Source organism: Poecilia latipinna, unplaced genomic scaffold (assembly GCF_001443285.1).
Source record: "Poecilia latipinna isolate Pla-1442-1.1 unplaced genomic scaffold, P_latipinna-1.0 Scaffold186, whole genome shotgun sequence".
Taxonomy (NCBI): domain Eukaryota; kingdom Metazoa; phylum Chordata; class Actinopteri; order Cyprinodontiformes; family Poeciliidae; genus Poecilia; species Poecilia latipinna.
Window position 1 is genome coordinate 218207 of NW_015112802.1, and position 25823 is coordinate 244029.

General features: G+C 39.3%; 2 protein-coding genes across 4 annotated transcripts in view; one reads left to right on the forward strand and one right to left on the reverse strand.

Moving 5' to 3' along the window:
* The window catches only part of slc13a4 (solute carrier family 13 member 4), a 28545-nt gene extending 10220 nt beyond the window's left edge, over positions 1 to 18325 (forward strand). Inside the window, exons 2-16 of one of the 3 annotated variants that reach the window (XM_015030556.1) lie at positions 4389 to 4517; positions 7369 to 7505; positions 8018 to 8193; positions 8890 to 8956; positions 9865 to 9904; positions 10818 to 10904; positions 11002 to 11186; positions 13180 to 13299; positions 13447 to 13548; positions 14708 to 14809; positions 14936 to 15045; positions 15229 to 15350; positions 15491 to 15652; positions 16378 to 16515; positions 16699 to 18325. In XM_015030556.1, the coding sequence (XP_014886042.1) occupies positions 4389 to 4517; positions 7369 to 7505; positions 8018 to 8193; positions 8890 to 8956; positions 9865 to 9904; positions 10818 to 10904; positions 11002 to 11186; positions 13180 to 13299; positions 13447 to 13548; positions 14708 to 14809; positions 14936 to 15045; positions 15229 to 15350; positions 15491 to 15652; positions 16378 to 16515; positions 16699 to 16836 (1815 nt within the window). In that variant the 3' untranslated portion in view covers positions 16837 to 18325. The remainder of the gene's footprint in view (positions 1 to 4388; positions 4518 to 7368; positions 7506 to 8017; positions 8194 to 8889; positions 8957 to 9864; positions 9905 to 10817; positions 10905 to 11001; positions 11187 to 13179; positions 13300 to 13446; positions 13549 to 14707; positions 14810 to 14935; positions 15046 to 15228; positions 15351 to 15490; positions 15653 to 16377; positions 16516 to 16698) is intronic. The other 2 variants (XM_015030558.1, XM_015030557.1) reach the window with 2 other exon arrangements.
* Positions 18326 to 19617: 1292 nt separating this feature from the next.
* Positions 19618 to 21927, reverse strand: coa6 (cytochrome c oxidase assembly factor 6). Its single transcript, XM_015030566.1, has 3 exons — positions 21735 to 21927; positions 21363 to 21516; positions 19618 to 20850 (listed from the first exon to the last, which is right to left on the reverse strand). The coding sequence occupies exons 2-3, from the start codon at positions 21504 to 21506 to the stop codon at positions 20752 to 20754; spliced, it is 243 nt and encodes an 80-aa protein (XP_014886052.1). The 5' UTR covers positions 21507 to 21516; positions 21735 to 21927; the 3' UTR covers positions 19618 to 20751.
* Between the last annotated feature and the right edge of the window lie 3896 nt (positions 21928 to 25823).

The following is a 25823-nucleotide window of genomic DNA, read 5'->3' on the forward strand; positions in this document are numbered from 1 at the left end:
CAAACCTTTTTAAAAGCAGTAGAGTCTCCAACGCCTTTTCTAGCCAAGCGTGGTTGGCTAACCTAGAACCTAAAAAAAAAAAAAAAAAATCCAGGATAGTGTTGATTTCCTAAATTAGGGTCTTTAGTTTGGTGTAGGACCAGGAAACGATTTGTGTGGATTGTCTATGTTGCTTTTTAATTGGCATGTCTGCGCTGTCTCTGCTTTCTAGGACTAAAAATGTGACAATATCAGACTGGATGGCTCCAGTATTTGATTAAACAAAGGAAGCTACCCTGATGTAGTATAACCTCTACTACTTTTTATCTGTAAAGTCCAGTCTCAGTGATATCTTAAGTGTTTGTAATGGCCTTTCCATGTGTGCTTGCCTGCTGTCTTTCTTATCTGGTTTTGCACACAGACTGAAACAGTTTATCATCGATTTCATCACTCGCAGGTTTTTAAACCAATGTGTGCTTTCCTCTGTTCCCATTTCCTCATCAGTCGACTGGATGGCTGTCGGCTGATGAGATAATCAAGGGGATGTTCAGATGGGAATAGTTTGGTTTGATGTCGTTTTCTTTGAATACCTTCCACCCTTTTCAAAAGGTTATTGTGTTGCATTCAAAGACATTCTTCAAGAAAACAGTTTTTATTAGCAGGGAAACCATTCATAGCTGCTGTGTGTCTGCCGTGTTGAAAAGTGTGTTCAACGACTAAAAGCTGTCATGGAAGATGGAATCTTTGAAATTTGTCCCTGTTGATGCTCTTCCTGTTTGAAAAGGAAACGTATATCGGGATCAAAGTTGTGGATTTCACAATGTCTTCCTGTGTCAGGTTGGGATACGTTACTTTTCCCATAACATCGCCATCTTGCCGGTTCTTAATATGTACTTAAGGATCAATTTAATATCTGGGAATAAAATTCCCAGGTATTAATGGCTCTATGCAGCAGAATTTCCCAAGAAAACGGCCTTTTTTTATCCACTGATCATTTTATGGATGCTACACTATTAACAGAATAATGAGTTGATTGTGTTTTTTCTACAGCAGAATTAGAAATGGTATTTAATGGTGTGAAAACAAATTACATAATCGTCCAACAAGACTGAAGAAAGCTAGCTGGCTTTGATTAGACATAGGCAGTCTTCAGAAATTTTTAAAAATTACATTTCTTTTTAAACTACAAATCATTTCCTGTCTGAAAAGTTTGCTTTAAGGAAAATTGTATTGATGCATTTATCTTCATACGACTAAGAATTTCTCATGTTTCCGATGAAACCACATTTAATCTGAAAGCAACTTTTTATCCGTTGACCCATGTCGTAACTTTTGCCATAATCAGACTTTTTTACTGAGATGCGTCCGGAAGCAAAGAGTTCAGCTTCCAACTTGTGGCCCTAAAGCGAATCAACTGAATGATAACAGAGGATCGTCGATCAGCAATCAGGACCAATAATCAGTTAACAGTGACTGCTCATCAACCTCCTGTGTCTGTTTCCATTTTCTACGTGTTTTTTTTTTTTTTGTGGCATCTTCATTTCCTCTTTAAACGTTTCTTTGTGATTCACGTGTCAAAACTCGAACAAAAGAGAGGAGCGCTGCCAAAAACAAAGTCTTTGCAAATCTGGGCTGCGTTTAGAAGTGATTTACAGTTTAGTTGCACATTTGCGTGCGAGAACGCTTCTGAGCTCCAATCTTCTCGTTTTGTTTTCAGCTTTATCATCTGAGCTCTTTTTAAGGTTTAAAAATCCACAGGAGAGATTTAGACTCCTAAACCCTGCAGACGGCTCAGAAACGGATTGAAAATCATTTTGTCAGAATATTTCTTAGGTTGACCACATTTGCACTCCTGGTTGATATTTGTGAAGTGGAATAACATAATATACATTTTTAGCAATAAAATCTGTGGCATTTGTTTGTGTTTAACCCCTTTATTATAATACCTTTAAAATAAACTACAGTGTTAAAAAAAAAGTAGTTTTTTAGGGTTGAAAACAAGTTTGCCACTTTTTTTAAGCTATTTGTAAAACACATTTAAGTGTGTCAGTGTGAAGAAATGTGAAAATTATGAAGGGATGTGAATAAGTACGGATTTGGTTTCAGATGATCTTTTAGAAATTAAAAATGTTGCGAACTGAAGTGATTTTTTTATTTATTTTTTATTTAGCGCATAGATGAATGAAACGAAGAGCGGAGAAACAAACCTCCGCCTGACTTTGGCTAACTTCCCAAACATTTACGGTCAGATTACGGCCATTTTTAACAGCTAATCGGGCTTACCAGATGTTTTTAACACTTTTCATAATTACTTAAAAAGAACAGAACTCCCTGATAATGGGTGGTTGTTGAAAAGCTCCCTGAAATCTCAGAACAAACTCACATTATCCTAATCCTTGAAGGTGGTGACGGTTAAGTCTGCGCGGGGCTAATGCCGCCTGCGGAAGCACACTGCGTCACCGCGCCGCCCGGCTCAGAGGAGGCTTGAAGTGAAACACGAGGAAACTAAAGGAAGTCAATCCGACTGCACGGTCATGGTGGGTTTTGAAAATGCCACCTAGAGGGTCAGTTGGAGGCTTCCTAGTTTGTTTATCACGTGTGTAAAAATGTTTTTTATGAGAGTAACAGAAACGTGTTTCTTGACTGCAAAATTGGGTCCAAATCCTATCCACAAATGTATCAATCCAGTCCAACAATGCAAGCAGACAATCATTCACAACCAATCAAATTCAATCCTACTTATATAACCTTGCAGATTTAGGTTAGAAAGGCAATTTGCAAAAAGTTTATTTTATTTTTTAATCTAAATAAGCTGAGCCCTGCAGGCATGTAGGGAAGGAAAAAAAAAAGTCTTTATCTATAGCTTGGTGTAATATACAGTACGTTTGTCTTTATATGTCTGAATCTGAGTTTTATGTTTTGCTTTGAGGTTGTTGGGTTTTTTTTTTTTTTTTTAGTCCCAATTACCTTTTTCAGTTAGGTGTTTATAGAACAGCCTGAATAGTGTACTCTGGGATCTTCGTACTTGATGGTGGCTGAGACACGCGTCAGTCCCTGACTACAGTCCTGGGGTGTTAGACGTAGGGTCAAACCCTTAAAGCATTGGAGGCTTTATAGTCTTGATGTCAGTTACTTGGTTGTTTGCCACCAGGGTCTCTCATGATGGACGTGTCTTTGTTGTTACCATGCAGATGACTTTGACTACCTGTCTTACTGCCCCAGGGCAGCTGTGACTACTGTCCAGTAGCTCACCACCATCAGCGTGAATGACTCTACAGCAGGGGTGCCCAAGTCCAGTCCTCGAGAGCTACCATCCTGCAACTTTTAGAAGTATCCTTACTCCAACAGACCGGGATCAGCTCTACAGAGGCCTGGTAACGAGCCATTCATTTGATTCAGGTGTGTTGAAGCAGGGATGCATCTGAAAGTTGCAGGATGGTAGCTCTCGAGGACTGGACTTGGGCACCCCTGCTCTACAGTGATGTACTTTGGCGTCCTCTGGACTCGATGAAGCACTATGCGAGTACAGGCCAGTTACCATTTACTCTCTGTAGGTACTTGGTTGTAAACCTAGTGAGGTTTGCCCTTAGCACTCCGAGACTGAATGTATTAAAGACCTGTAGAGTTGGAAAGGAAGGAAGAAAGAATTCAGAGGAAAGGAATTGAAGCTAGGAGACGATCAAGGAACAACAGCAGATAACCCTTGCTGATTAGTGCGTCCCAAAGCGAACCCAGACCATAACGACTCTACTGCCATGCTTCTGTGTTGTTACAGAGAAGGATACTTGGAAATATCTTTCTCTTTTATCTTCACCTAACATGTCTCAGATTTCTGAACTGAACATTTCAAACGTTGTCTTGCTCCTAACAAGTGATTTATGCTGTGATTTTCTTTGGAGTCGTTGCTTAGAGAAGGTGTACGATTCAAACAGGTCTGGACATGCCGGACATGTTCCTCCTCCCCTGAGTTTATTCATTTAAGATTAATTGAGCCACATCGAGATATTACACTCAACGCTTCTCTTACATAAAACTTCAAGCTCACAAAGCATGTGACTGCTCATGTTTAACACTAAATAAAGCATTTACTTAAGCTGTTATCATTTATTTAATCAAGAACAACCGTTTTCTGCAAGATTGATGGGAGTAATTGGTAATCCTGGCATCTTAAAAATATGAGACGTGGAGTCAGTTTTTAGGGCCAAAGAGCCTGCTAACACCCATGCTAATGTTTAAAATGCTAGCATATGAGAAGCCTGCATGTTGGCATCTGTAATATTGCAATGAAATAATAATTTTAAATCTTCAGCGTAGATGAGGAACTCTGACTTCTCTACTCTTAATGTTGCTAAACGCTACAGTAACTGCTGTTTCTACGTGGATCTAATGGATTGTTTTGTGGTTTGCAGGAAGCGTGCTGTGCGTACGTGTTGATGGTGACGGCGGTCTACTGGGTCTCGGAGGCCGTGCCCCTGGGGGCCGCTGCCCTGGTCCCGGCATTCCTCTATCCTCTCTTTGGCGTTCTCAAGTCCAGCGAGGTGAGGCTCATGATCCCCCCACACCAACCAGCTGGAGCTTCTTTTCTCTCAGGCTTTTGTAGAAAAGAAAATGTCAATCCTCAGACTTTAGGAAAGACAATATGAAGGATACTAGGAGGAGAGGAGTGACTTTAGGAAGGGAAGAAGAACTCTAGGAAGCATGGAAGAATAATAGGAGGAAAGGTAGGACACTAGGAAGGAAGGATGGGCACCGATAGAATTTTCTTTTGCATATTTATCTGACTGACCTAGAGCCCATCATCCTAACTAACTAACCCTTATTACATAAGCATGGAAAAAATGATCATGTTAGTTGTTCTCATACCAACTTTCCTTTGCTCTTCACGTTCCTCATTAGCCTTACATAAACTTTGATCCGAACGCCTCGTGTGACCGGGCTGGCTCTGTCCAAGCGGTAAAGAATCTGCCGCTGCACTGCTACACTGTAATCTCTTTCAAGTATTTTCTAAAAATATGCTAGCAGAGATTTATGCAACATTTCAAGACTTTTATTGTCCTCCACGCTTGAGCTCCACAGGTTAAAAGTAAAACTTTACCTGCCGTTTGGAGTAGCATTAGTGGGAACGTTGACCTGGTTCTTGGAGGTTTCTGCGGTTTAGAGGGCCGTATTAAAAGTACAGCGAGAATATGTTATAATCCTTTCTGACCTTTTACAATTCTTTTGTTCTGTTTCGCTTGAATAAGTCAACATGTAGACTGAAATGGTGGCAAGTTTTAGCTGGAGAAGCCAAGCATGTCTCACTTTGCATAGCTTGTCCACCTGAGAAGAAGAAAAATCATGTCGGTAGATTCTCTCTTTTGGCATACTGCAACTAAGTCAATATTAAGCTAAACCATATAGCTGGGCAAATCAATACAGAGGGACAAAATTGAACCAAAATGCCATTAAATTATTAATTAAATATACCATGAAATACATAGATGTTTAATGAATTTATCTAATAGACAATATTTTTACGTCATTAAATCATTAAAATGCCTATAGGTAATTAAATATGTAGTTCATTATTTTATGGTTCCTGTTGTTGCTGCATCAATGTGAAATCACCATTGGTCAAACTTGCTCATTCACACCGAGAGGCGGGGCTATGGGAGGGGCTGTGGGCGGGGCTATGACCATCAACCAGAGGAAATGACTGATAAAGTCGACGAATTCATACATTTAATAACTTTTTAAATATTTAAACAAAGTCTATATATACAAAGTCTGTGAATTTAATTCAGCTTTTTTTTTTCATTTTATGGTACATTTAATTAATTATGTATTTATTTAATTTAGTTAGGTTTTTTTTTGGAAATCATTTACAATTGTTAGGGGTTTTTTTAATCTGTATTGCAGCTTAACTGTAATAATTTTCCTAATTAATTTAAACTTGACACAAAAAGTAAATCTTATGCCATAAGAAAACCTGTTGATTTACATTTAGCAAGAGCCTGTATATCTTCTTTAAGTCTATTGTGGCAGCAATATCAGAACCAAGGACTTAAAAAAGCTAAAAAACAAAAAAACAAAGTTATTTCTGTTTTGGGGACGACTGTGAAACATCTGAATGAATTTTTGTAATGAAGAATTAAACAACAAAAGTGTATTCAGTCAGAAGCTTCTTCCAAACCGCTGTAATACTGTGAGCTGCAGGAAATCCTTCTTACAATAACGTTTAATTTCCCTCTGAGATGAATAAAGTATTTTTGAATTTGAATTTTATTGAAAGTGTGCCAGATTATTAGTAAAATAAATACATAAACTCCTCCTCTCTGCCAGTACAAAGCAATTCTTCTCTTGACCTGAGTCTTGGAACGGCACCAGTAGTGCATTAGTGAATCGTATTCATATTTTTTTTTCTTTTTTGCATTGTTTTTGATTTTTTTTGTTTTTGTCCTTTTCTCATTTAGAAACCACTTCATCTTAATATTTTTAATGGTATTCTTAGCAGAGCGCTGTTTCACCTCCAACTTTCATGGGATAAAAATCACCACTGTGAAAGCAAAACATTAGCTGTTTATCTTTATTAAGTTATCAGAAACATAAACCAGTTTAAGATGTTTAGTCAGACATTTTAAAACCATAAATGTGCCTCCTCAAACACTGTTTTAAGATGGCTAATCAAGAGCAGTTGGTCTTTTTGTCTCTTCATTGTTAACATTCAGCTCTTTAGCTGAGGTAAATACTTCGGCCGCAGGAATTAATTAGTCATATTAAAGTTCTCTGTTCAGTTCAGATTGGATTAGTCTTTTTTTAGATTTTAAAGTAGAGTGGGTCCAAATTTGTTGAAAAACTGTGAAACAACCAGTTAGCTTGGCGGCAACTAGCTAACTAGTTGCTGCCTAGATAGCTAGCTAGCTTCAATGCTCAGCCATGTTTTTTTTTATAGCACTTGCCCTAAAAGTACTTTTATGCACCTCACATAAAATGCCTCCACTTCAGAGGGGGTGTACTTTTTTTCCACATTTACATATTTACATATTCCATGTGAAGGTCGGTGCTTTTGGTACCCTTTGAAGTGAACAGAACAAACATAAAAAGTTTGTGATTTGATGCAACTCGACTGGAGAAAATCCGTCTGTTTTTTTTTTTTTTAGGGGAGAGGTTAGGCGATGGGGGCTTACACAGCGCTGGGTGCCATGAACACAGTGGGTGGGAAGTGGAGCAGATTAACAAGAACAACAGTAAATTGTAACTGTCGACCCCAACAAGGGAAGGAAATGCTGAAAGACTCCTTCTCAAGCTTCCTTAGATTTCCTCTGCTAGATGTTTTGGTCCATAATTCAGTTTCAATAGTGTCTGCTTTGGGAACTAACATGACCATTTGTTGTGTTTGTGTGTGTTTAGGTAGCAGCAGAGTACTGTAAGGACACCACTCTGCTGCTGATGGGAGTCATCTGCCTGGCCGCCTCCATAGAGAAATGGAACCTGCACAAACGCATCGCACTGCGCATGGTGATGATTGCAGGGGCAAAACCTGGGATGTGAGTCATATACTTAAGATTTTTTAAAGGTTCAGCATTATGTTACATTTTGTTAGCGTTACGTCATGTTATAAAGTTATTCCTTCATCAAAAACATAACTGGAGTGTTTGCCTTGGGAGATTAAAGGATTTCTCACTCATTTCCAAGCTTCCTAGCCTCTGTCTCACAGAGCAACCCTCCCCCACTCAGTCCCTTAAGACTAGCCAGTAGCAATTAGCAAACACTTGGTGCACAGTGAATGTGAACTCCACATTCACTGTGCTCATTATAGGAACTATTTCTCTGTGAAACACTAGTAAAAAACATTGTTAAAGTGTTAATAGAGGAGCCATGTTGTGATGACTTTCTGAAGGCAGAGTTTCAGAAAGGGCAGGAGCTTCTTAAAGAGACAGAGGCCAGATTTCAAGCCGTTAAATTACAAAGTGAAAACATTTGTGAAAGTCCCATGTATGTTCATCTAAATAGTAAAAAAAAAAAAAAAACAGAAGATGATTTTTACTTTGTGACTCAGGCTGGTGCTGGGCTTCATGTGCTGCACGGTCTTCCTGTCCATGTGGCTCAGCAACACGTCCACCACCGCCATGGTGATGCCCATCGCCGAGGCCGTCCTGCAGCAGCTCATCTGCACTGGCCTGGCCGACTCCCACGACTACTCGGAGAGCGGCGATGCTCCAGAAGAGGACAGCGGTGGGTCCAAGGGTTTGTTTCCAGATCACTGCATGTAGCGCAGTGAAAAATGTAACCCCTGACAAATTTAAGCTTTTGCTGATGTTTTAGATCTTCAAGTTAATTTTAATATAAGATAATCTGAGTGAATACTAGAAAATGAACCCTGTTTAGTTTGCTTTATCCAAACTCCAGCTCATTTTTCTAGAGGGTCCGGTTCGTTTGCCCAGGTGTGAATGCACAATTGAATTCTGATGCGGACCAAAAAAATTAACTCTAGACCGTTACAAACGCAGGTCTCAGTTCGTTTAAAGTAAACTGTGTTGTGGTTCGAATTCATACGTGAACGCCAAGTGGACCAGAGACCAGAAGCAGGAAGCGAACTGGACAGACAGTTTCTATGGTTTTCTGATTCTACACTTCTTTGAGTAAAGTTTTTTTTTTTTTTTTTTTTGGAAACCGTTTTCTAAAACAACTTTACTGCAATTGACAGCAATTGATGAAATAATCAATTGAAAATGTAGTTTTGAATGAAAATAACCCTGGTTATTTTTGTCTGACATTTAATGATGAAACATTGTCAAATAGATGTGAACAAAAACAAATCGGAAGAAAACTTTCAGGACTAACAAATTGTTTTTTTTTTTGTTTTTTTTTAGCTGTGTGAAGGTAAATGTGATGCAGAGAACCTTTTGATAATTTTTGTCTGTTATATTGCAGCTGTTTCAACCAAAGAGGAGAACCTGGACAAGAACCAGCTAGAGCTGCTCTATCAGAATGAACAGTATGTGTGTAGAGTCTTGTTTTATATGTCTTTCTCCTTACTGCCTTATTAATCAACTTTCTTCTTTCACTGTCAACATCTTTATGCTAATACATTTGAATTTCTACAAGGCTTTATTTGGGTTCCGTTATAGTAAAGATGAATATTGTGTGGTGGATACTACAAGCACAAAATTTGATTTTTTTTTTTTTTTCAATTAAAATTATTTAAGGTGGACCACAGGGTAATGTGTGTAAGTCCCCTTTTGTTTACAGCCAAATTTTCCATCATAATTGATTTTTTTTATGTCGATTTATAGTGCTGTTTAAAAATATATTTTAGCCATTTTCTGCTGTGTTTGACAATCATACCAATTTTTTTCCACAATTACTTTAACAAATAATTCCTGTAACTTTTACAAAATCTCTTTTACAAGACATGTTATCTCTCTAAGTAAGTCAGTTTTCTTACCCCAGAGTACTAACATATTATATTATATTATATTATATTATATTATGTTATATTATATATTGGCTTTCTGCATATTTTGGTTCCTACTCTGAAGTGTTATTAGTCACTTATTACATCTTCAATGATGAAATTTACTTTAATCAATATTAATTTGCTGTCTTCTCATAATTAACTTTGGACATGCATTTTTTCCCCCCCATCCGTCTTCTGGTGTTAAATATGTTGAAACTTAATTCATTTTTAAATGACAACATAAAAACTATTTAAATACATTTCTGTACGTTCGTTCATATTTTATGTGTTTTCCAAACTTTTATTGTCTTCATCATAAAACAATTCTGGCTGTATTTAAGTGTGTAGTAAATTTGACAGACTTCTTTTCATTGCACCATTTTGTGTTTGCATTTTGTTTGTGAATCTGATTCAGATTAACTGTTTGTTTTTTTTCTCCTTTCAAGGAATGAACGCCCCAAACAGGATCTCTGTTCCTTCACTGAGGTAAAATACAGTTTAAGTGAAGTGCACTGAAAAAATGTTTCATCGCTTTTAAACCTTCTTCTTATATTACAACCACAAACTTACATGTTTTTTTGTGAAATAAAAAAAAAAACATGCATTTAAATTACTGGCCTAAACAGGAGCGGGCCCTGGGGGCGTGGGGCCTTAGGCAGGAGTTGATGTGGGGCCCCTCTACCTATTAACAAAAAAACCACCAAAATTTAAATTGTGACTGCCAATGCAAGAATTTAACAACAAAAAATAATTTTTCAGGTTTGCAAAGCAAACTTCCCAATTCCTTTAATTCTTACAGAAAATATCAAATTAATTCTAACAGTATTCCCATTCCCAATAAACAAATCTAAGACTTTTAGATCTATTGTTTGTTAGAATTCAAGCATCTATGGGAGGCCCTAAGCAACAGCTTAGTTTGTTTGCTGCTTTGGTCCTAAGGCAAAACTTTAGAGGAAAAAAAAAATTCTCATTGTTTAGAACCGGTCATTGTCAGTTTAAGTGAATATCCTCCACACAGCGTGACGTTGCCACCAGCCATATTTCACGCTAAAGATGGATTTTAAATGTTTTTTCTTATTGTGACACATACGTTTTTTTCACTAAATACACATGATCTACTAATGAGGCGACTTCTGCCCACAAATGGCTGACCCAGATTTTAGTTTTGGGGTTTTAGAGCAAAGGTGACTGAATGCAAATACACTCCACTTTTCTATTAGAATGCAAATTTACAAACCACCTATTCATCCTTTTTCCTTTCACCTCCCAATGAACTTTGTGTTCACCTATCCTGTAAAGTTTGTGATTGTAATTTGACAAAACGTGGGAAATATGAAATGATCAATGGATAAAAAGATGCAAATAATAACATACACAAATTTCTCCTTTCGCCCCTTAGGGTCAGGCGGGTGAGCCGAACGGTTTCGGTCTTCAGCCCGTCTTGAACAAGACTTTTGTTCGACAGAGCAATGGACACCTACCGCAGGTCGGGGACAAAACGCAGCCCCTTTAAACTCTCTCAGCGGCTCCCCGCAAATCATAGTGTTGAATTCAGACGAAGCATTCCTGTGATTCCTCTCTAGGTTGCCGTAGAGATCCCAAACGTGAAGCGAGTGAGAGCCAGAAGAGACTCCCAGTACCCCACGAAGAGGGACCACATGATCTGCAAATGCCTGTCGCTCAGCATCACCTACGCAGCGACCATCGGAGGACTGATCACCATCACCGGGACGTCCACCAACCTCATCTTCGCCGAGCAGTTCAACACGTAGGTCCATGTTCTGTTTACAGCTTCATATTCAGAGGCTAAAACAACCTTAGACCACTGTGGTGAGCAGGTGGAGGTTTCAGAAATCAACAATTGAGCTTTAACTGGGAAAAAACCCAGACAGTGAGTATTGATTTTCTTCAATATTAGCAATTTAACTGGTAACAGGTGTGGGGAATTTTTATTCTTAACCTCAAAAGATCTACTTAGCTTAATGTTTGTCACGTTAGCCCAATAGCAGGTTTTGATTTTTCTTTTTTTTATAAATTTGGATTTAACGTGTAATTCAAAATCTTAAGACATTTTTTTTTAGCCAAATGTTTTTTTTTCCTAATTCATTTTGTTGAGAGAGCAAAACGATAATTTGCTTTTATTCTGATGCCAACAGAGTTTTATCCAAAATTTCCTGATATTTCAAACAACATGGAAGCTAAACAAATACAGAAGCTGATACAGTAACAGCAGCTCATAATGACCAGAGATGCCATCATTCCATTTGGTTTTGAACACATGTGCAGCTAGGTTTGGCGACCGAGTTGCTGTGATTTAACACTCTGTGTGAAATCAGAACCCGGGGGCCTTGAAGGGTCTTAAATCAAACTAATCAGCCTGTACAGTCCTAATAGAGCCGATTTTCTCCAGCCAGTGTTTTTAAGCCCCACAGAATGGCCTCCTTCATGTCAAAGCTCAGTGGGCAAAGGTCATGCCTTTTATTTTCCGCGCAGTTGGGTTTTTGTGTGTGTGTGTGTGTGCGCGCGTGTGCATCTGTGTGTGCGTGTGTATGTGTGTGGCAGAGGTAATCCTAAGAGTATATTTCCGGGAACGGGACTCTTTTGAGAAAGTTAACTCTTTGCTAAAAACAAGACTCGTGATGGACATGTAGAGAGTGCAGTAGCTCTCAAAAGTATGCAAGTCCCGTTTTTTTTTACCAAAAAAAAAAAAAAAAATGACGTGGTTGCAGAAATGCTTAAAGTAAAACTTTATCGAGTTAGTCATATTCAGACACTCTGTCTTCCAAAAGTTCTCCAAAGCGATCAGATTGTGAGGATATCACCTTTATTTTCAGCTTTCTAAAACCGAGCTATTGAGAAAACCTTGATTAAATATCTGAGGTACATTCAAAGACAAGCAACCCCAGAGCATGATGCTGCCACCACTGTGTAGCCATGTGTTGCGCCGTCAATTTAATCATGTCACTCAGTCCGATTGGTGCAAGGTGATGTTCAGGAAATGTTTCAGGAACTTCTTTAAGAATGTGGACTTTGGACATTCCTAGTGTTAGGGATGTCTGTGCTGGCTACATGTTTAGCATTGAGATGCTAATACCTTCGCTGCTAAGCTAACTCCTTTTAGCACAACAGTAGTTGTTTTTTTAGCATCCAATCATACTGTTTTTAGAAGCAAACATTCAGCCATAGTGGACCTAGGGGAACATCTGTCGCTTTCAGCGGATGTTGTGTGTGTGTCAGATTTACGGATGTACCAGAAACATGCGAATACAAAGGTTCCGCTTGGAACTTTTGTGTGCAAAAAAATAAAAATCATTCATGCTAAAATTTGTAGCGCATTAAAATCTACTAATTAATTAATCGAAATATTCTATTTTAAGATCACTCTTGTCCTTGTTTTGTCCTGACTATAAGTGAAGATGCTGGAAATATTATTAACCACAGGTAGCGTAGCTACCGCTCATAGCTGCTTGACAGAACCAAATTTGTTTGAATCCAACTGAAGTTTTGGTTTCAGTGAAATAAATCCGGTTGAGTCTGCGGGTTTCCAGTGACTGACTCCACCTGTTGGAGCTCAGATTTGTGAGACCATCAGCTGTCAGTCTCAACAGGCATGACTCGGTTTGGAAACGGTTCGGGGTTTGATTGTTGTTTTTCATTCATATCAGCTGAACTATGACACACCTGCTTGTTCTCATCTGTCCTTTTAAAACGCTAAAAGTTCCCTCCCCGTCTCTCTGTCTGGATTTTTTCCCCTTTTCCAGTCGTTATCCGGAGGCGAAGGTGATCAACTTCGGCACCTGGTTCATCTTCAGCTTCCCCATAGCCATCATCATGCTGGTGCTCACCTGGCTCTGGCTGCACTTCCTCTTCCTCGGCTGCAAGTGAGTGCACTTATTTCTTTCGTTCGTTCTTTCTTTTCTTTTTTTTTTCTTCTTCTCACCGTCAGACACATCCAGGTGTGTGATTATTATTATTGCTCACGCTCGCATCTTATCATTACGGTAATCCGTTGGTGTCTCTGTGCTCAGCTTCAGAGAGACGTGTTCGCTGAGTAAGAAGCGCAAAACCAGGAGAGAAATGATGTCTGAGCAACGGATCCAGGAGGAGTATGCCAAGCTGGGCCCCATCAGGTGACTGGAGAGGCTCGTGTGGAAAACTCTTTGTTTTTATTGGGATTTTTTTTCTTAAGTGACGCATCGACACAAAGTAGCTCAGAAATGTTAAAGTTAATCGTTTTTTTAAAAACTCAATTTTCAAGTCTGGCTGCAGATCCTCCAGCTGGATTTTACCTTTTTTTTTTCTTTTTTTTTCTCACTAACTGTGTTTCCATTAACCATATAATTGTGCATTTTGACATTTTGAAATAAACAAATTTGCTTAATAGAAACATGGCAATTAAAAAAAACTTTTCTGATTAAAAAGGATGACATTTTTTTCTTTCCCCCCGTATCAAAATTCTTTTATTTTGCAAAACATCAATTGAAACACTTTTTTCTCGTCACACACGAGTCACATGATCAAAAACCGGACGATCATGTGACTCCACAAAAAGAAGACGGCAGGAAGTAGCTGGAGGATCGTGGAGAAGCTTGTTTTTTTTTTTTTTTTAATGACTTCTCGCGTGAACAAACTTATTCACATGAGATTTTAATTGTTTTTATTTTATTTTATTTTTTTCATTTTTTTCATTCCACTGCAAATATACCATCAATTTCTTTGACATTAGCAGAATATTGACAAAGGTTTGGACACATTTGTAATCAGAAGTTAAATCCAACTAAACCTTTCTTGTTTCAGCCAACTTAAAATTACAAAAATGACAAGAACGAGAAAGCAGTTGGTTTCAGGTGTGACCTTAAAACACAGTTAACTCAGATGAGTCAGTTAACCTGTCAGACGTTTGTGGAGAGAAACCCAACAGGTTTGACCCAAGGCAAACATTTTGTACAGTGATGCACATTGATGCCAACCAGATGAATGTTTGAATTCAACAAAAGTAACAACAATTCTCTAAAAACTGGCAGCTTCCTGGAATTTAGCAAATAGAAATAACGTTAGTAATACTAACTAAGCTAAAATGCTGCATTTTGTTTGCACTACTTTATGCTGCTCTTTCGCAAAAAATACTGTTTTTAATATTTAGTCACTTTTCTAGTTGTAAAGGTGACAAATTTTGAAATGGAGGAGTTGAAACGTCTGTATCCAACTCGTCTGAGGTCACACCCACACGTAGCTGCGATGCCCACTGGTGCAACAGTTGCTGACATGCTTTTTGTGGTTGCGTTGCAGCTACCCTGAGGTGGTGACTGGGATTTTCTTCATCCTGATGACTCTGCTGTGGTTCACCAGAGAGCCTGGCTTCGTGCCCGGCTGGACGTCGCTCTTTGAGAAGTAAGCGGCTCCGGACGTTGCAAACACTCCTCCTGTGGTCGTACTCAGTGGCTCCACCGTCCGCGGCAAAAACAATCCCATTAGCACCGTTGCGGGATACGATGGATTTCTGTTTTTTGTCTCCAGGAAGGGCTACAGGACTGATGCAACCGTGTCCGTCCTCCTGGGCTTCCTGCTCTTCCTCATCCCCGCCAGGCGTCCCTTCTCATCATCCTCACCCAGCTGCAGTAACTCTGGTCGGTTCCCGTGCAACAGTAAAAACATTTTTTTTTTAATTTTTATCCAGTGGTAAATCATGCAGTAGAATTTCCTTAAGAATATACAGCAAAGAATTACACAAATATGTTAAAAAAACAAACAAGGTAATCAGCTTTGTATTATGATTGTTTTGTTTCTTGTGTTTTTTCTTTTACCTTCAGAAGACAGTTCAGATCCTGACCCTCTCGCCCCCATGATCACTTGGAAAGATTTCCAGAGGTTGATGCCGTGGGAGATTGTGATCCTGGTGGGAGGAGGATACGCGCTCGCCGCTGGCTGCAAGGTAGAATACACACGACTCTGCTGATGTGGCAACACAACAACATGTAGCTCTGCCCATCAGTCAGCCTGGTTTTTATGTTTATTTTTTTCCGATTGGTCAGATTTGTATTTGTGGGGTTGTTTAATGAAGCGTACCTGCAGGTGTCAGGCCTGTCGGTGTGGATCGGCAGGCAGCTGGAGCCCATGAGTGGCCTTCCGCCCTGGGCCGTCACCCTGCTGGCCTGCCTCCTGGTGTCGGCGGTCACAGAGTTTGCCTCCAACCCAGCAACCCTTACAGTCTTCCTGCCCATCCTGTCAGCTCTGGTACGTATGTCGGCTCCTCCACTTCGCATGCCATGAAAATCTTACATTAAGTCCTTGACTTTCGCCGATAATAAAAGAAACGCGGCTAAACGTAGAACTGCTGCGTTAGGAGTACAGTCTATAGAAAGACGGAGAGTAAACAAAGTTAATATCAGTGATGGCTCCATCAACGTTGTCATCTATTGATTGATTTATCTGGAGAAGGGACACAGTTAACACACTAGCAGGGAGTGAAGAGAACTTTGAACAGGAAAGACAAAGTACTGGTAGTCGGAGGCAGCCATGCTTCGACTGATGGCTTAATACACAAATGAGACACGGCTAAGCTAGCAAGCTAGCTAGGAGTATCCCCTCCCCCCAAAGTAATAATATAGAAAACACAACATAATTGATGAAATATTAGTGGTTTTTATTAGATTGCATCTCGGTTGCACTAGATAATGTTCAGTAAAACTCAACCACCATGCATTTAAATAAACAATCCCAAATATTTGTAGAACTCTCATAACTGCTGTTGTGAATTCAACTTAAAATACAAAAGCTTCCTCTCTTAATTTTTTTCATCTTCATTCTTAAATTATTTTTCATCCTCATGTTGTAATCGCCACCTTGCCTCGTCTTCCTTCGCTCCGTTTGATCTCCAACCAAAAGCCACTCTCCCTCGCTACCCCCTTGTAATGTTCCCTCACTGTATCCGTGTTGTTCTTCTTCACCCCATGGTCCAGTCGGAGACCCTGCTCATCAACCCCCTCCACACTCTGATCCCGTCCACCATGTGCGTGTCATTTGGGGTCATGCTTCCAGTGGGGAACCCCCCCAACGCCATCGTCTTCAGTTACGGCCACGTGAAGATCAGCGACATGGTAGGTCTCTGACACACACTCTGTGCACCTGCAGCATCAAACGGCTTCAGATTTGTTTTGTCTACAATCAAAGAATAATGTTTTATTTTCTTTTAGAACTGAATTTTCCTTTTCTTTCTCCCCCCCCCCCCCCAAGTCTTTTCAGGTCTGTTAATGTGTGTTTATTTTAATCTTCCTGTCCAGGTGAAAGCAGGGTTTGGAGTGAACCTGATCGGCGTGGCGGTGGTTATGTTAGCCATCACCACTTGGGGCGTCCCGCTTTTCAACCTGACCGAGTTCCCCGCCTGGGCAGTGGCCAGAAACGTCACCGGAGGCTTATAACCAACGCCGGGCTAAGGCCCGAGCCAATAGGAAGGGGTTGGGGCAGGGGGTAAAATTAGAAAGAGAAGAGGTTTTTATGAAGAAGACAAACAAAACATGAGAGTCAAAAGGATCGTCTTCCCCAGAAAGAGACTGAGAGAACTGGCCTTATGGAAAGGAAGACGAGAGAAAATGGTGGAAAGCTAGCTTAGCTAGAATATTAGCTTCAGTTTAAGTTGGCCATATTGTGCTCTGGGGAAAAAACGAACTTCAACTAATTAACTTTACCTCTGTTGCTACAAATACACTGATTCTTTCAAAGAAGCAATACAAATTAGAAAGCTAATTGAGGCAAATTAAGAGCTCATATTGTATTGACATTTCAAGTATATAACAGAACTAAGAGGTTTTTTTTTTGTTTTTTGTTTTTTACAAATTCACCATGAATGAAATGTGTCTTAATGTATTCTTTGTACGCTTGCAGTAAACGTTACAATAGAAATAAGCTAACTAGCCACTTGTTAGAAACCTCTTTTATGCTTTACCTAAATGTGCATGTTACCGTAGCGCACTGGTCAACTGGTTAAAGAGAGGTTTCTGCTGTGGTTATGGATGTACTGTATCAATACACTCACTGATTAAAACGATAAAGAGGAAGAACTCAGAAGAAACTGGCGTAATACTGTGGCGGGTATGTTTCTAGTTTGACTTTTAACACTCTGGTACATCTAGAAAACATAATTTGTCCGCAAAAGCCGATGGGGCTGCAGCAAGTGGGCTAGAATGTTCAACTGTTAGCATAAGCTAACATTAATGGCTTTTAGTGGGTCTACAAAGCATCATCTGTGTCTGGTGTACAGATGCAACTACAGCAACAGTTTTTACCTTGATGAAATCATGATACGGGCTAGTTAAGTCTGAACCGACAACACACCAGCATTCTGATTCATGTGTGTTTATGACTGGAGAAGGTACTGTAAGCTCTTTAATGAGGTTAAAATCTTTATTTTTTTAAGATCTGAATGAATTATTTGTTAGCCTCTCATTGTGAAGAGCTACAAGAACTTCTGTCTTAGCTTTATTGACATTTTTAACTTCAGACAGTCCTGCTATTAGCAGAACTCCAGCTACAATGCTAGCAAAGATATGAGAAGCTAGCAACAAGTTTAACAGACTAAATTAACACTGGTGAATGCAAACACCCAGCTCAAAATGATCTAAGCTGCTGGAGAGTGATGCTAACTGTATGAACTTAAAAAAAAAAAAACCTACATGAAATATTTAGCATCTGGTGCTCTTTTGTAGTCCAAATGTCTGCTTTACTGAGAAGATGGAGATGCTGCTTTTGATGGACAATCCAAAAACCTGGAGCTGTTATTATTGGAGTTAACCTTCAGAAATTGTACTATAATTTTTTCATTCCTACTCCAGTGATCTTCACTCACCATTTTGACTGTTAACTGCCTGTAGCACCATCGCTCAAATTGTGATGCTGCCACTTCTCCACTCAGGGAACTGCAACCTGGGGCTCTGGAGTCGAAAGTAGTTATTTGGGCCTTCCACAATGGCTCTTAATACTTTGGGTAAAATAATGAAGAACCAACTTTTACATTTTTTATTTATATTGTTTTAAATAAGGCTTTAATAGTTTCCGGGTTTTTTTCCAGCACTAAATTTTCATAACAGAATGACACTAAAGGTAGCCATAATTTTCTGTGTCCGTTCTCTTTTTGGAAATGTTTTTTTTAATTTATTTTATTCTCTTTATCTTAAAACAACAAAAACAAATTTTAAGCTGTGGTCCCCGCAGTCTTAAGAGACACACTAAGCCTGAATGCACTTTTACAAGTTTTGTTTTTCTGTGTGTGTCTCACTTCGGGAATTGGCGGTCTGATGGGACAAACCTCCCATTTTCCCGCTGTTGACTGTGACATCTGCTGCACAACTCCTGAGCATCGCATTAAAACCTTTTATCATTTCCAAAAATGATAAAATGTCTTTTTTTTTTTTCTAAAGGTCATGTTACACTTGCAGATCTGAGTTTCATTTAGCTGGACTGAAGGCAGAAATGTAAAGGTAGCTGACCCCTGTTTTGACCATAACTAATCTGTGCAAATTATGTCCAATTCCTTCTGAATGCTTGATTTGGATCTCGACCGTTTTTCCCAGTGAGTGTAGTCAACCTACTGTACATATAACCAAATGTTTTTCTTCTGTTTGTATCTGTGGATAAAAATCTAATTCGCCACACAAGCCAGGACTTCCATGTGACCAATCATTTTTTGCAGAGGTTCTAAAGCTGATTTGGAGCTTTGCTTTGCACCAAATACCCAAATTATTTTTTTTGCTGCCTGTTTTATTCAAAAAGTCTTGAAATGCTTTTTCTGTATCAAGCCTGTAATGCCAAAATGTTGGCTGCCTGTTTTAAACCTGGATTCAAACCTTATAAGCTCATTGGTGCCTTGCTGTGATGTTGGAGAACCTCTGTTCATGGCTTACTTTCTTAAATCTTGCACATTGTTTACTCTGCTTTACGACAAGAATGTATTTCCAGCAGTGATCGTGTATTCTTTGCTAAAAATGATCTTGAAACTTTGCGTTTTTTTTTTTTGTATTTTTGTCTCGTCAGATCTCAATGTCCTTAAGATCGCAGGGAGAAGTATTCGGTTGTTGGATTAGCTCCGTTTTTTTTTTTAGGTGTAGGAAGTACATGACTGGATTATGTGCAAGAGGAGAATTTATGTGAGGCAGCAGAGTCCATTCAGCTCTGGTTGACTGAAAACTGAGTACGGGACTGTATTGTGCAATAGTTTAATCAATCATCAAATCACAATAACTCTCGTGGTGGCAAAGTCAGGTTTATCCAAAATCCTCCACTGTACTGAGCAGAAATGCAAAAATATATGCTTTATATTTTCACAGAAAATACAAAAAGTTAAGATGTAATTTGTGACCGTTTTGTACTGCCAGAGACCTTAGAAGTCTGAATAGATCTACAGTTTTCTTTGTGGTTTGTAGATTTCTACAGGGTTCCTACACATTTACGGGGTCAAAATTTCATCTTCAAAGTTCTTGATCAGGTTAACTTCAAAATGTGGTGCTTCCAAAGATCAAGCTATGCAAACTTCTAAATGTAAAGGATGATGGACAGAAGGGTTGACTGGAGAATGAGTAGAGGGATGATTGATGCAGTGATGAGTGGATTAGTGTATAAAAAGTAGGACGAATGGACAGTTGGACTGACCGGACAGAGGGGCGGCCTTACAAACGGATGGACCGATTGACGGATACATTTGATACAAAGAACTTGTATCAAACTCCAGACTGTAGGAACCCTGTTTCTAGCAACAGTTTCATTGAAGCCTTTTGACCCGGAGGCCACACTCCTTTGTAAATACACACTGATTTGTAATATAAACACAATGTGTTTTTTGGTTGTTTTTTTTTTGCCCGTTTCTAATGACCTGTAACATTCTCAAATCAGCTGTTTTATTCTGAAAGGGTATTCATATCCACCTGTTGCGCTAGAGTTGGAAAACAATATACATGTACGACAATAAAAGCCATCAAAATCACCCTGTTGGTTTGATTTATTCCAAAACATTAGCGAATGTTGATGTTTTTTCAGAGTGGTCATAATCCAGAATCTTGAATGCTCTGCGACAGGAACAGTTGATCCGGTCATACAAACCACACAGACACTTCTGGGTGGATTCCATTGATCTTAATCTTCCATTAAGACCAATTTGCAACAACAACAAAAAAAAAACAGACATAATTTTTGTATTTCTAAGTAACAATGTCCAATAACTTGCCAGGTTCATCTGATCACATAAATAATGGTAAAGGTGAAGCGTTTTCCTATTCACAATGAAAACTCCACTCAGGAGCTCATGTGATTAAAAGTCAGTCTCCAGAGCTCCGGTTTGGAAGGAGTTAGGAGTTTACTTGTGGGCCTTCAGCAGGTGTGAAGCCTTCTCTCTGCATCTTATCTTTGTACTTCAGGAAGTCTCTCCTCTTGGTGAAATATTTCACCTGCCAGGAAGAGAGGAGGGGAAAAAATTAAAGAAACGAAACAAAAGCCCCAATTCTGCAACAAAGTCATTCTGTGCATTAGACCAGTCTTCAAACTTTGTCGAAGTGTAGTTTGAGTCTTTTGCACAGAAAACGATTCAAATTGTGATCAATTTGGATCTCACAGATTTCTGGTTCATCTGTCCATTCAAAGATAAATGATTCACACCAACATACCTTCATGAAGTTTGGTTTGAAATTGGCAGTTTTTAATAACTTTAAACAAGGTTAATCTCCATGAGTATCAGGGCCAGGATAAGAACTTTTTTTTTTTTAATTACAAGAAAGTTGTACAACAAAGTAATAGTACACGAATAAAGTCAAAATATGAGACTATGATACTCATCTCTTAAGATGAGAAACATGTGCAGATTAGTTTTATTTTTAAAGAAATTTCAAATTTTTCCTGAGTTTTCGGGCCTTTCTGCTTCAACGAGTACAACGAATGATTTAAAAACGAGGAGGAACTTTACCCACTGAGCTGGACAATTTGCCTCGAAGTCTCCCTGGAACTTCTGACAGGATTGAATCTTGTCATTGTTGTCGTCCAAACATTGCCAGAGTTGATCCCTGGCGTCCCAGCAGGCCTTCCTCTGCGCTGAGTTTGGAGCTGCCATTCCTGATCACCTGAAGGAGAGATTAGGAGAATCTATGCTTCAGGAACAGCTGCTGGCTGGTGGATAAGTTGTTGAAAAACAGCTTCCTTTCCTTTCATAATTTGAATGTATTTTTAGACTACTTTCTGATGAAATATACTTTGAAAAAAATGTCTTACACCGCTGACTAATTAGTAAGTAATAACAGGGTAAAGTATCAGCTGTCAATTTAACTTCGCTGTTACTTACCGAATATAAAGCTAAAGAATAATAAGACGACTCCGCGGTTCCGACCCACTTCTTCTCTTCCCTTCGTTATTCCATTAAAAAAGGCTTTGCTTCAAAAACAACGTATAGTACACTTTTGTAACGACATGAAGTGGATGGACGATGTGAAGGACAAGCGCGACAACAACAACTTCCTCGTCGCGCGGTAATGACGTATACGTGCAATTACGGGGTTGGGCCAGGTGATGTCGCTGTTATACAACAAACTTGAACACGGAAAATGAAAATTGTTAAATTGTCTTTGGAAAAAAATGTATTTTATTTATCTACTTTTATGGAAAAACTTAATTTCAATATGGTTCTATTTCATGTGCTACTTTATTACCGTAATACTCACCAAAATGTTTTCTTTGTGCAATCATTTCAGCTAATTCAACCTACAAACTTACATACTTATATATATATATATATATATATATATATATATATATATATATATGTTTAAATTGTCTTCATGGAGAGTGAAGTGGAACCACAGTCAAATTAATGTTTAAAAAAGTAAGAATGAGAAATGAACTGGTGAATATTTAGACTCGGGTGTTGTTGAGGCTCACGTTTTCTTAATTTGATGGAAAAAAACAAACAGTTTAAAGTCAATGTTTACAGTTAAGAAACTGACTTTTTAAGGTTTAATTTTAAAAAGAGAGACTATTTGTGAAGTAAAAACAATCTCCACTTGTTTTCTCCAGATATGAAAGAGAGTTAAAGTTAACCGACAAGAATCAAGCTAGCAGAGGAACACATTTTCAGGCGGTAACAATGTGAAGGCAGAGCAAAGTTTTAATAACCACACGTCTGCATAATAAGACAGTGTGTGAAGGCAGAGTGAAAATGTGCATTGCTGATTAACTCCTTTGGTCCCTCCTTCAGCTGCAGTGATTGAGAATAGCCCCACTGGTTGCCATGGAGCCCTGCAGCAATCCATCTCTGTCTGTGGGCTTCCACTGTCAGAAGAGAATAAAAAAAATACACACACACATACGCACACACAGATATAAGGATGAGGCGCTCACCCTCTTCTCAAAAGAGTGTGTTTTGCCTCATGTATGTATGTGTGAAAGATTTGACAGAGTTCTTCTGGTTTCTTCAGGAGCAGACCTCATTTTCTATTTATGCCTCACTCTGCCTGCTGACCTCCCTTCAGATTTGTTGCACACATGTACAGAAATTTAAGACCTAATATTTTGAAGCCAAAACGACTTTATCTTCCCTTTAAGTGAAATATTTTTAACTGAAATCAAATTTGCAAAGAAGAAGAAAACGGAGGTCAATGATCATCCGTGTCGTAGTCCTGCTCCTCCTTTGGGATGTTGCGTTGCTCCCACTGCACACCTCGCCACTGTCTCACTGTCCTTGCACAAGTCCTGTAGCACTCTCTGCTCTGTCGCATAATATTCTTGCACAACAATGCTAGCTGTTTTAAGTCTTTCATTTGATATTTTACAGACACAGACTGTTGGCCGGAGAGAAGTGATTAACACAGACGTCACGGTTGATCCACCATTAAACATTTTCATCCAAATACTGCAGCCTGCAGTCACCTTCCATGCATTTCCTCCAACAATGCAAGTGCCATATAATCTCATATTCATAATGTTTTGACATATTAATGGAGGATAAGCACATGATGTATTCATGAAAATGTAGAAGCCATGCCTGAGGAAAGTGTGAGTTAGCTACAGGTCAAGATGTTACAAGCAGACCCTTAATTTCCCGTTCTTTGAGCAGATCCTCCTTGAGACTGAGGTGTGGGACGTTTGTAGGACAAATCCCCGACTCAGATGACTTAGCTGTGCTTAAGGTGGAGTCTGGTTAGCAGCCCCATTTTTACCAGGGGTTAAAGACCCCAACGAGACAAACCCAGAGGATGAATAATCTCTGAAACACAAAACCACCCAATGTTCTCAGGAAGAAAGATGGGAGCCATGCCATTAGTGGCTGCCTGGTGAGGTCAGGGTGTTTGTGCTCCAGCTTCTAATCCTCAAAGGGGCCCTTATGACTGAGCCCGACATTTAGGGACCAGCTCCCTTGCCCAAAGCTTTTGGATTTGTAATTAGTATAATCTTAAGAAGTCAAAGGAGACCCACCATTGAAACTACAGATCCAACACACACTTAAGGATGTGAATTTATGTGTGTGTGTGCGCGTGTGTGTGTGTGCATGTGGACTCATCTACGTTGCCTCTTTTGGACCTTTTCTGGTATTTTCACTAAGCTACTGAAAACCGGTAGGTTGTAGGGGCCTAGTCATGAGCCCCATCCTAATATGGTGGACCCCAATTTAGATGGTTGGGATTAAGAAAAGTGTTTTTGTTAGGTACAAGTGGAATTAATTAAGTGACTGGAAGTCAATGTAAAGTCCTAATATGGCTAGAAATACAAACTTTTCAGCAATGTCTTACTGCTATGGGAAGATTTACACAAACCTCAGTTGTGTCTGCGTTAAAGGGGCAGTATGTGTTTTCTAGATACTTAGTGCCATTTTATGGGACAATCAAGTAACTATGTTGCCTTCGGTTGTTATAAAAATAGTGTATGTATCAAATTTGACTTACTAGAAGTTTTACTTTGTGATTTAGCGCCTTGAAATTGGGTCTCTGTCTCTTTAAAACAATCTTGTTCTTTCTGACACTCCACCTTCAGGAAGTCATCACAACATGGCTCCTATATTAGCCCTTTAACATTTTTATCAGAGTTGCACTTCCACAATGAGCTCAATAGATGCCACCAGGTGTTTGCTAATTGCTGATGGCTAGTCTGAAGGAGCTGAGTGGGGAGTCACTGATTTGTAAGGCAGAAGCTCAGAAGACTGGAAACTGCAGTTCTAAGGTAAAAGCTGTGTCTCAAAGGTGGAGCTAGGTCCACCAGACCTGAATGGTTGCCATGGAGATTAAAGGATTTCTGAAAACATGCATGAAAGAATTAAAGCAACACCCCAGGTATGTTTTTGATGAGGGAATAACATTATAACATGATGTAAAGCTTTTAAAATTCTGAAATATTGGCCCAAGTTTGCCACCATTCAAGCGTACACACTGTATGCAGTAATTAGCTGCAGTATTGATCCAAACGCCACATATGTTCTGGACTAATGAGCGCATGGAGAGGTGTTGCTCCACAGCAGCCATTGACCTGCCAACAGCACCACTCTCGCCAACAAACACACACACACATCGACCAGTGTTTGTCAGCCCGGTGGTGTCCAGGATACTGACCTCCGATTGGCACCGCTTGAGGTCAATACCACTGTATTGTTCTTTCAGCAGGGATTCACATATACAAATATGCATAGGATCACACAGATAGAAACAGAATTTTGCACTATTATATATTCTTGACCACCTTGAAAAGTATCTTAGACACTAAATACTCACAATCCAGACCAGACTTATTTGAAAGCCCTCTGCAGGTAGCTCAAATAAGAACCATCAAGTTATTGACCATGTTCCAATTGTGGTTTGATTGCACAATCAGAGAGAGAACGGACAGCAGTAACACAGGATCCATAATCCATAGCAGCCTGAGAGCTCGGAAAAAAGACAATCAGTTTTCCGCCGCAATGGGATGTAAAGGCAGTTCGGAGATGGCAACATGATATCTTCCTTCATCCCACCTAAGCATCCACTCTAACTGTTGAAAGCTTTCAACGAGTCTTTCATTTAACAAAAAGCCTTCTCATACATCTTGAACTTTTTTTATGTTTTGCCCAAATTGTCAAAAAGGCTTGACACTGGTGACCAAGAACCAGGCACATCAAGAAGGAGTGAGCAAGTCATTGATTGCAAGGAACACGCAAGGAAGGGAAGTTGAGGTATCAGCAATGAGAAACAGACAATGCATGCCATTCTTTGGGGTTATAAACCACTTTGAATTGGCATATCATATAAGATTCCATAAACTTGTATAACCTTAGACAAGGTTTTCTTGTCTAATGAAATGTTAGACAAGCAAGGCATTGCAGACTTTCAAAGAGTTTTCTCATCGGTTCACATCCGTACATACTCCGCCGCTGCCATCTACTTGTTTCTGCACAAGCCACGTTCTCTTTCAT

Excerpts from the sequence above, each read along its gene's own strand:
- coa6 (XM_015030566.1), bottom strand. The coding sequence starts at position 21,506 with ATGGCAGCTCCAAACTCAGCGCAGAGGAAGGCCTGCTGGGACGCCAGG. Across the intron at positions 20,851-21,362 it reads CAAATTGTCCAGCTCAGTGG|GTGAAATATTTCACCAAGAG; the intron begins GTAAAGTTCCTC and ends TCTTCCTGGCAG.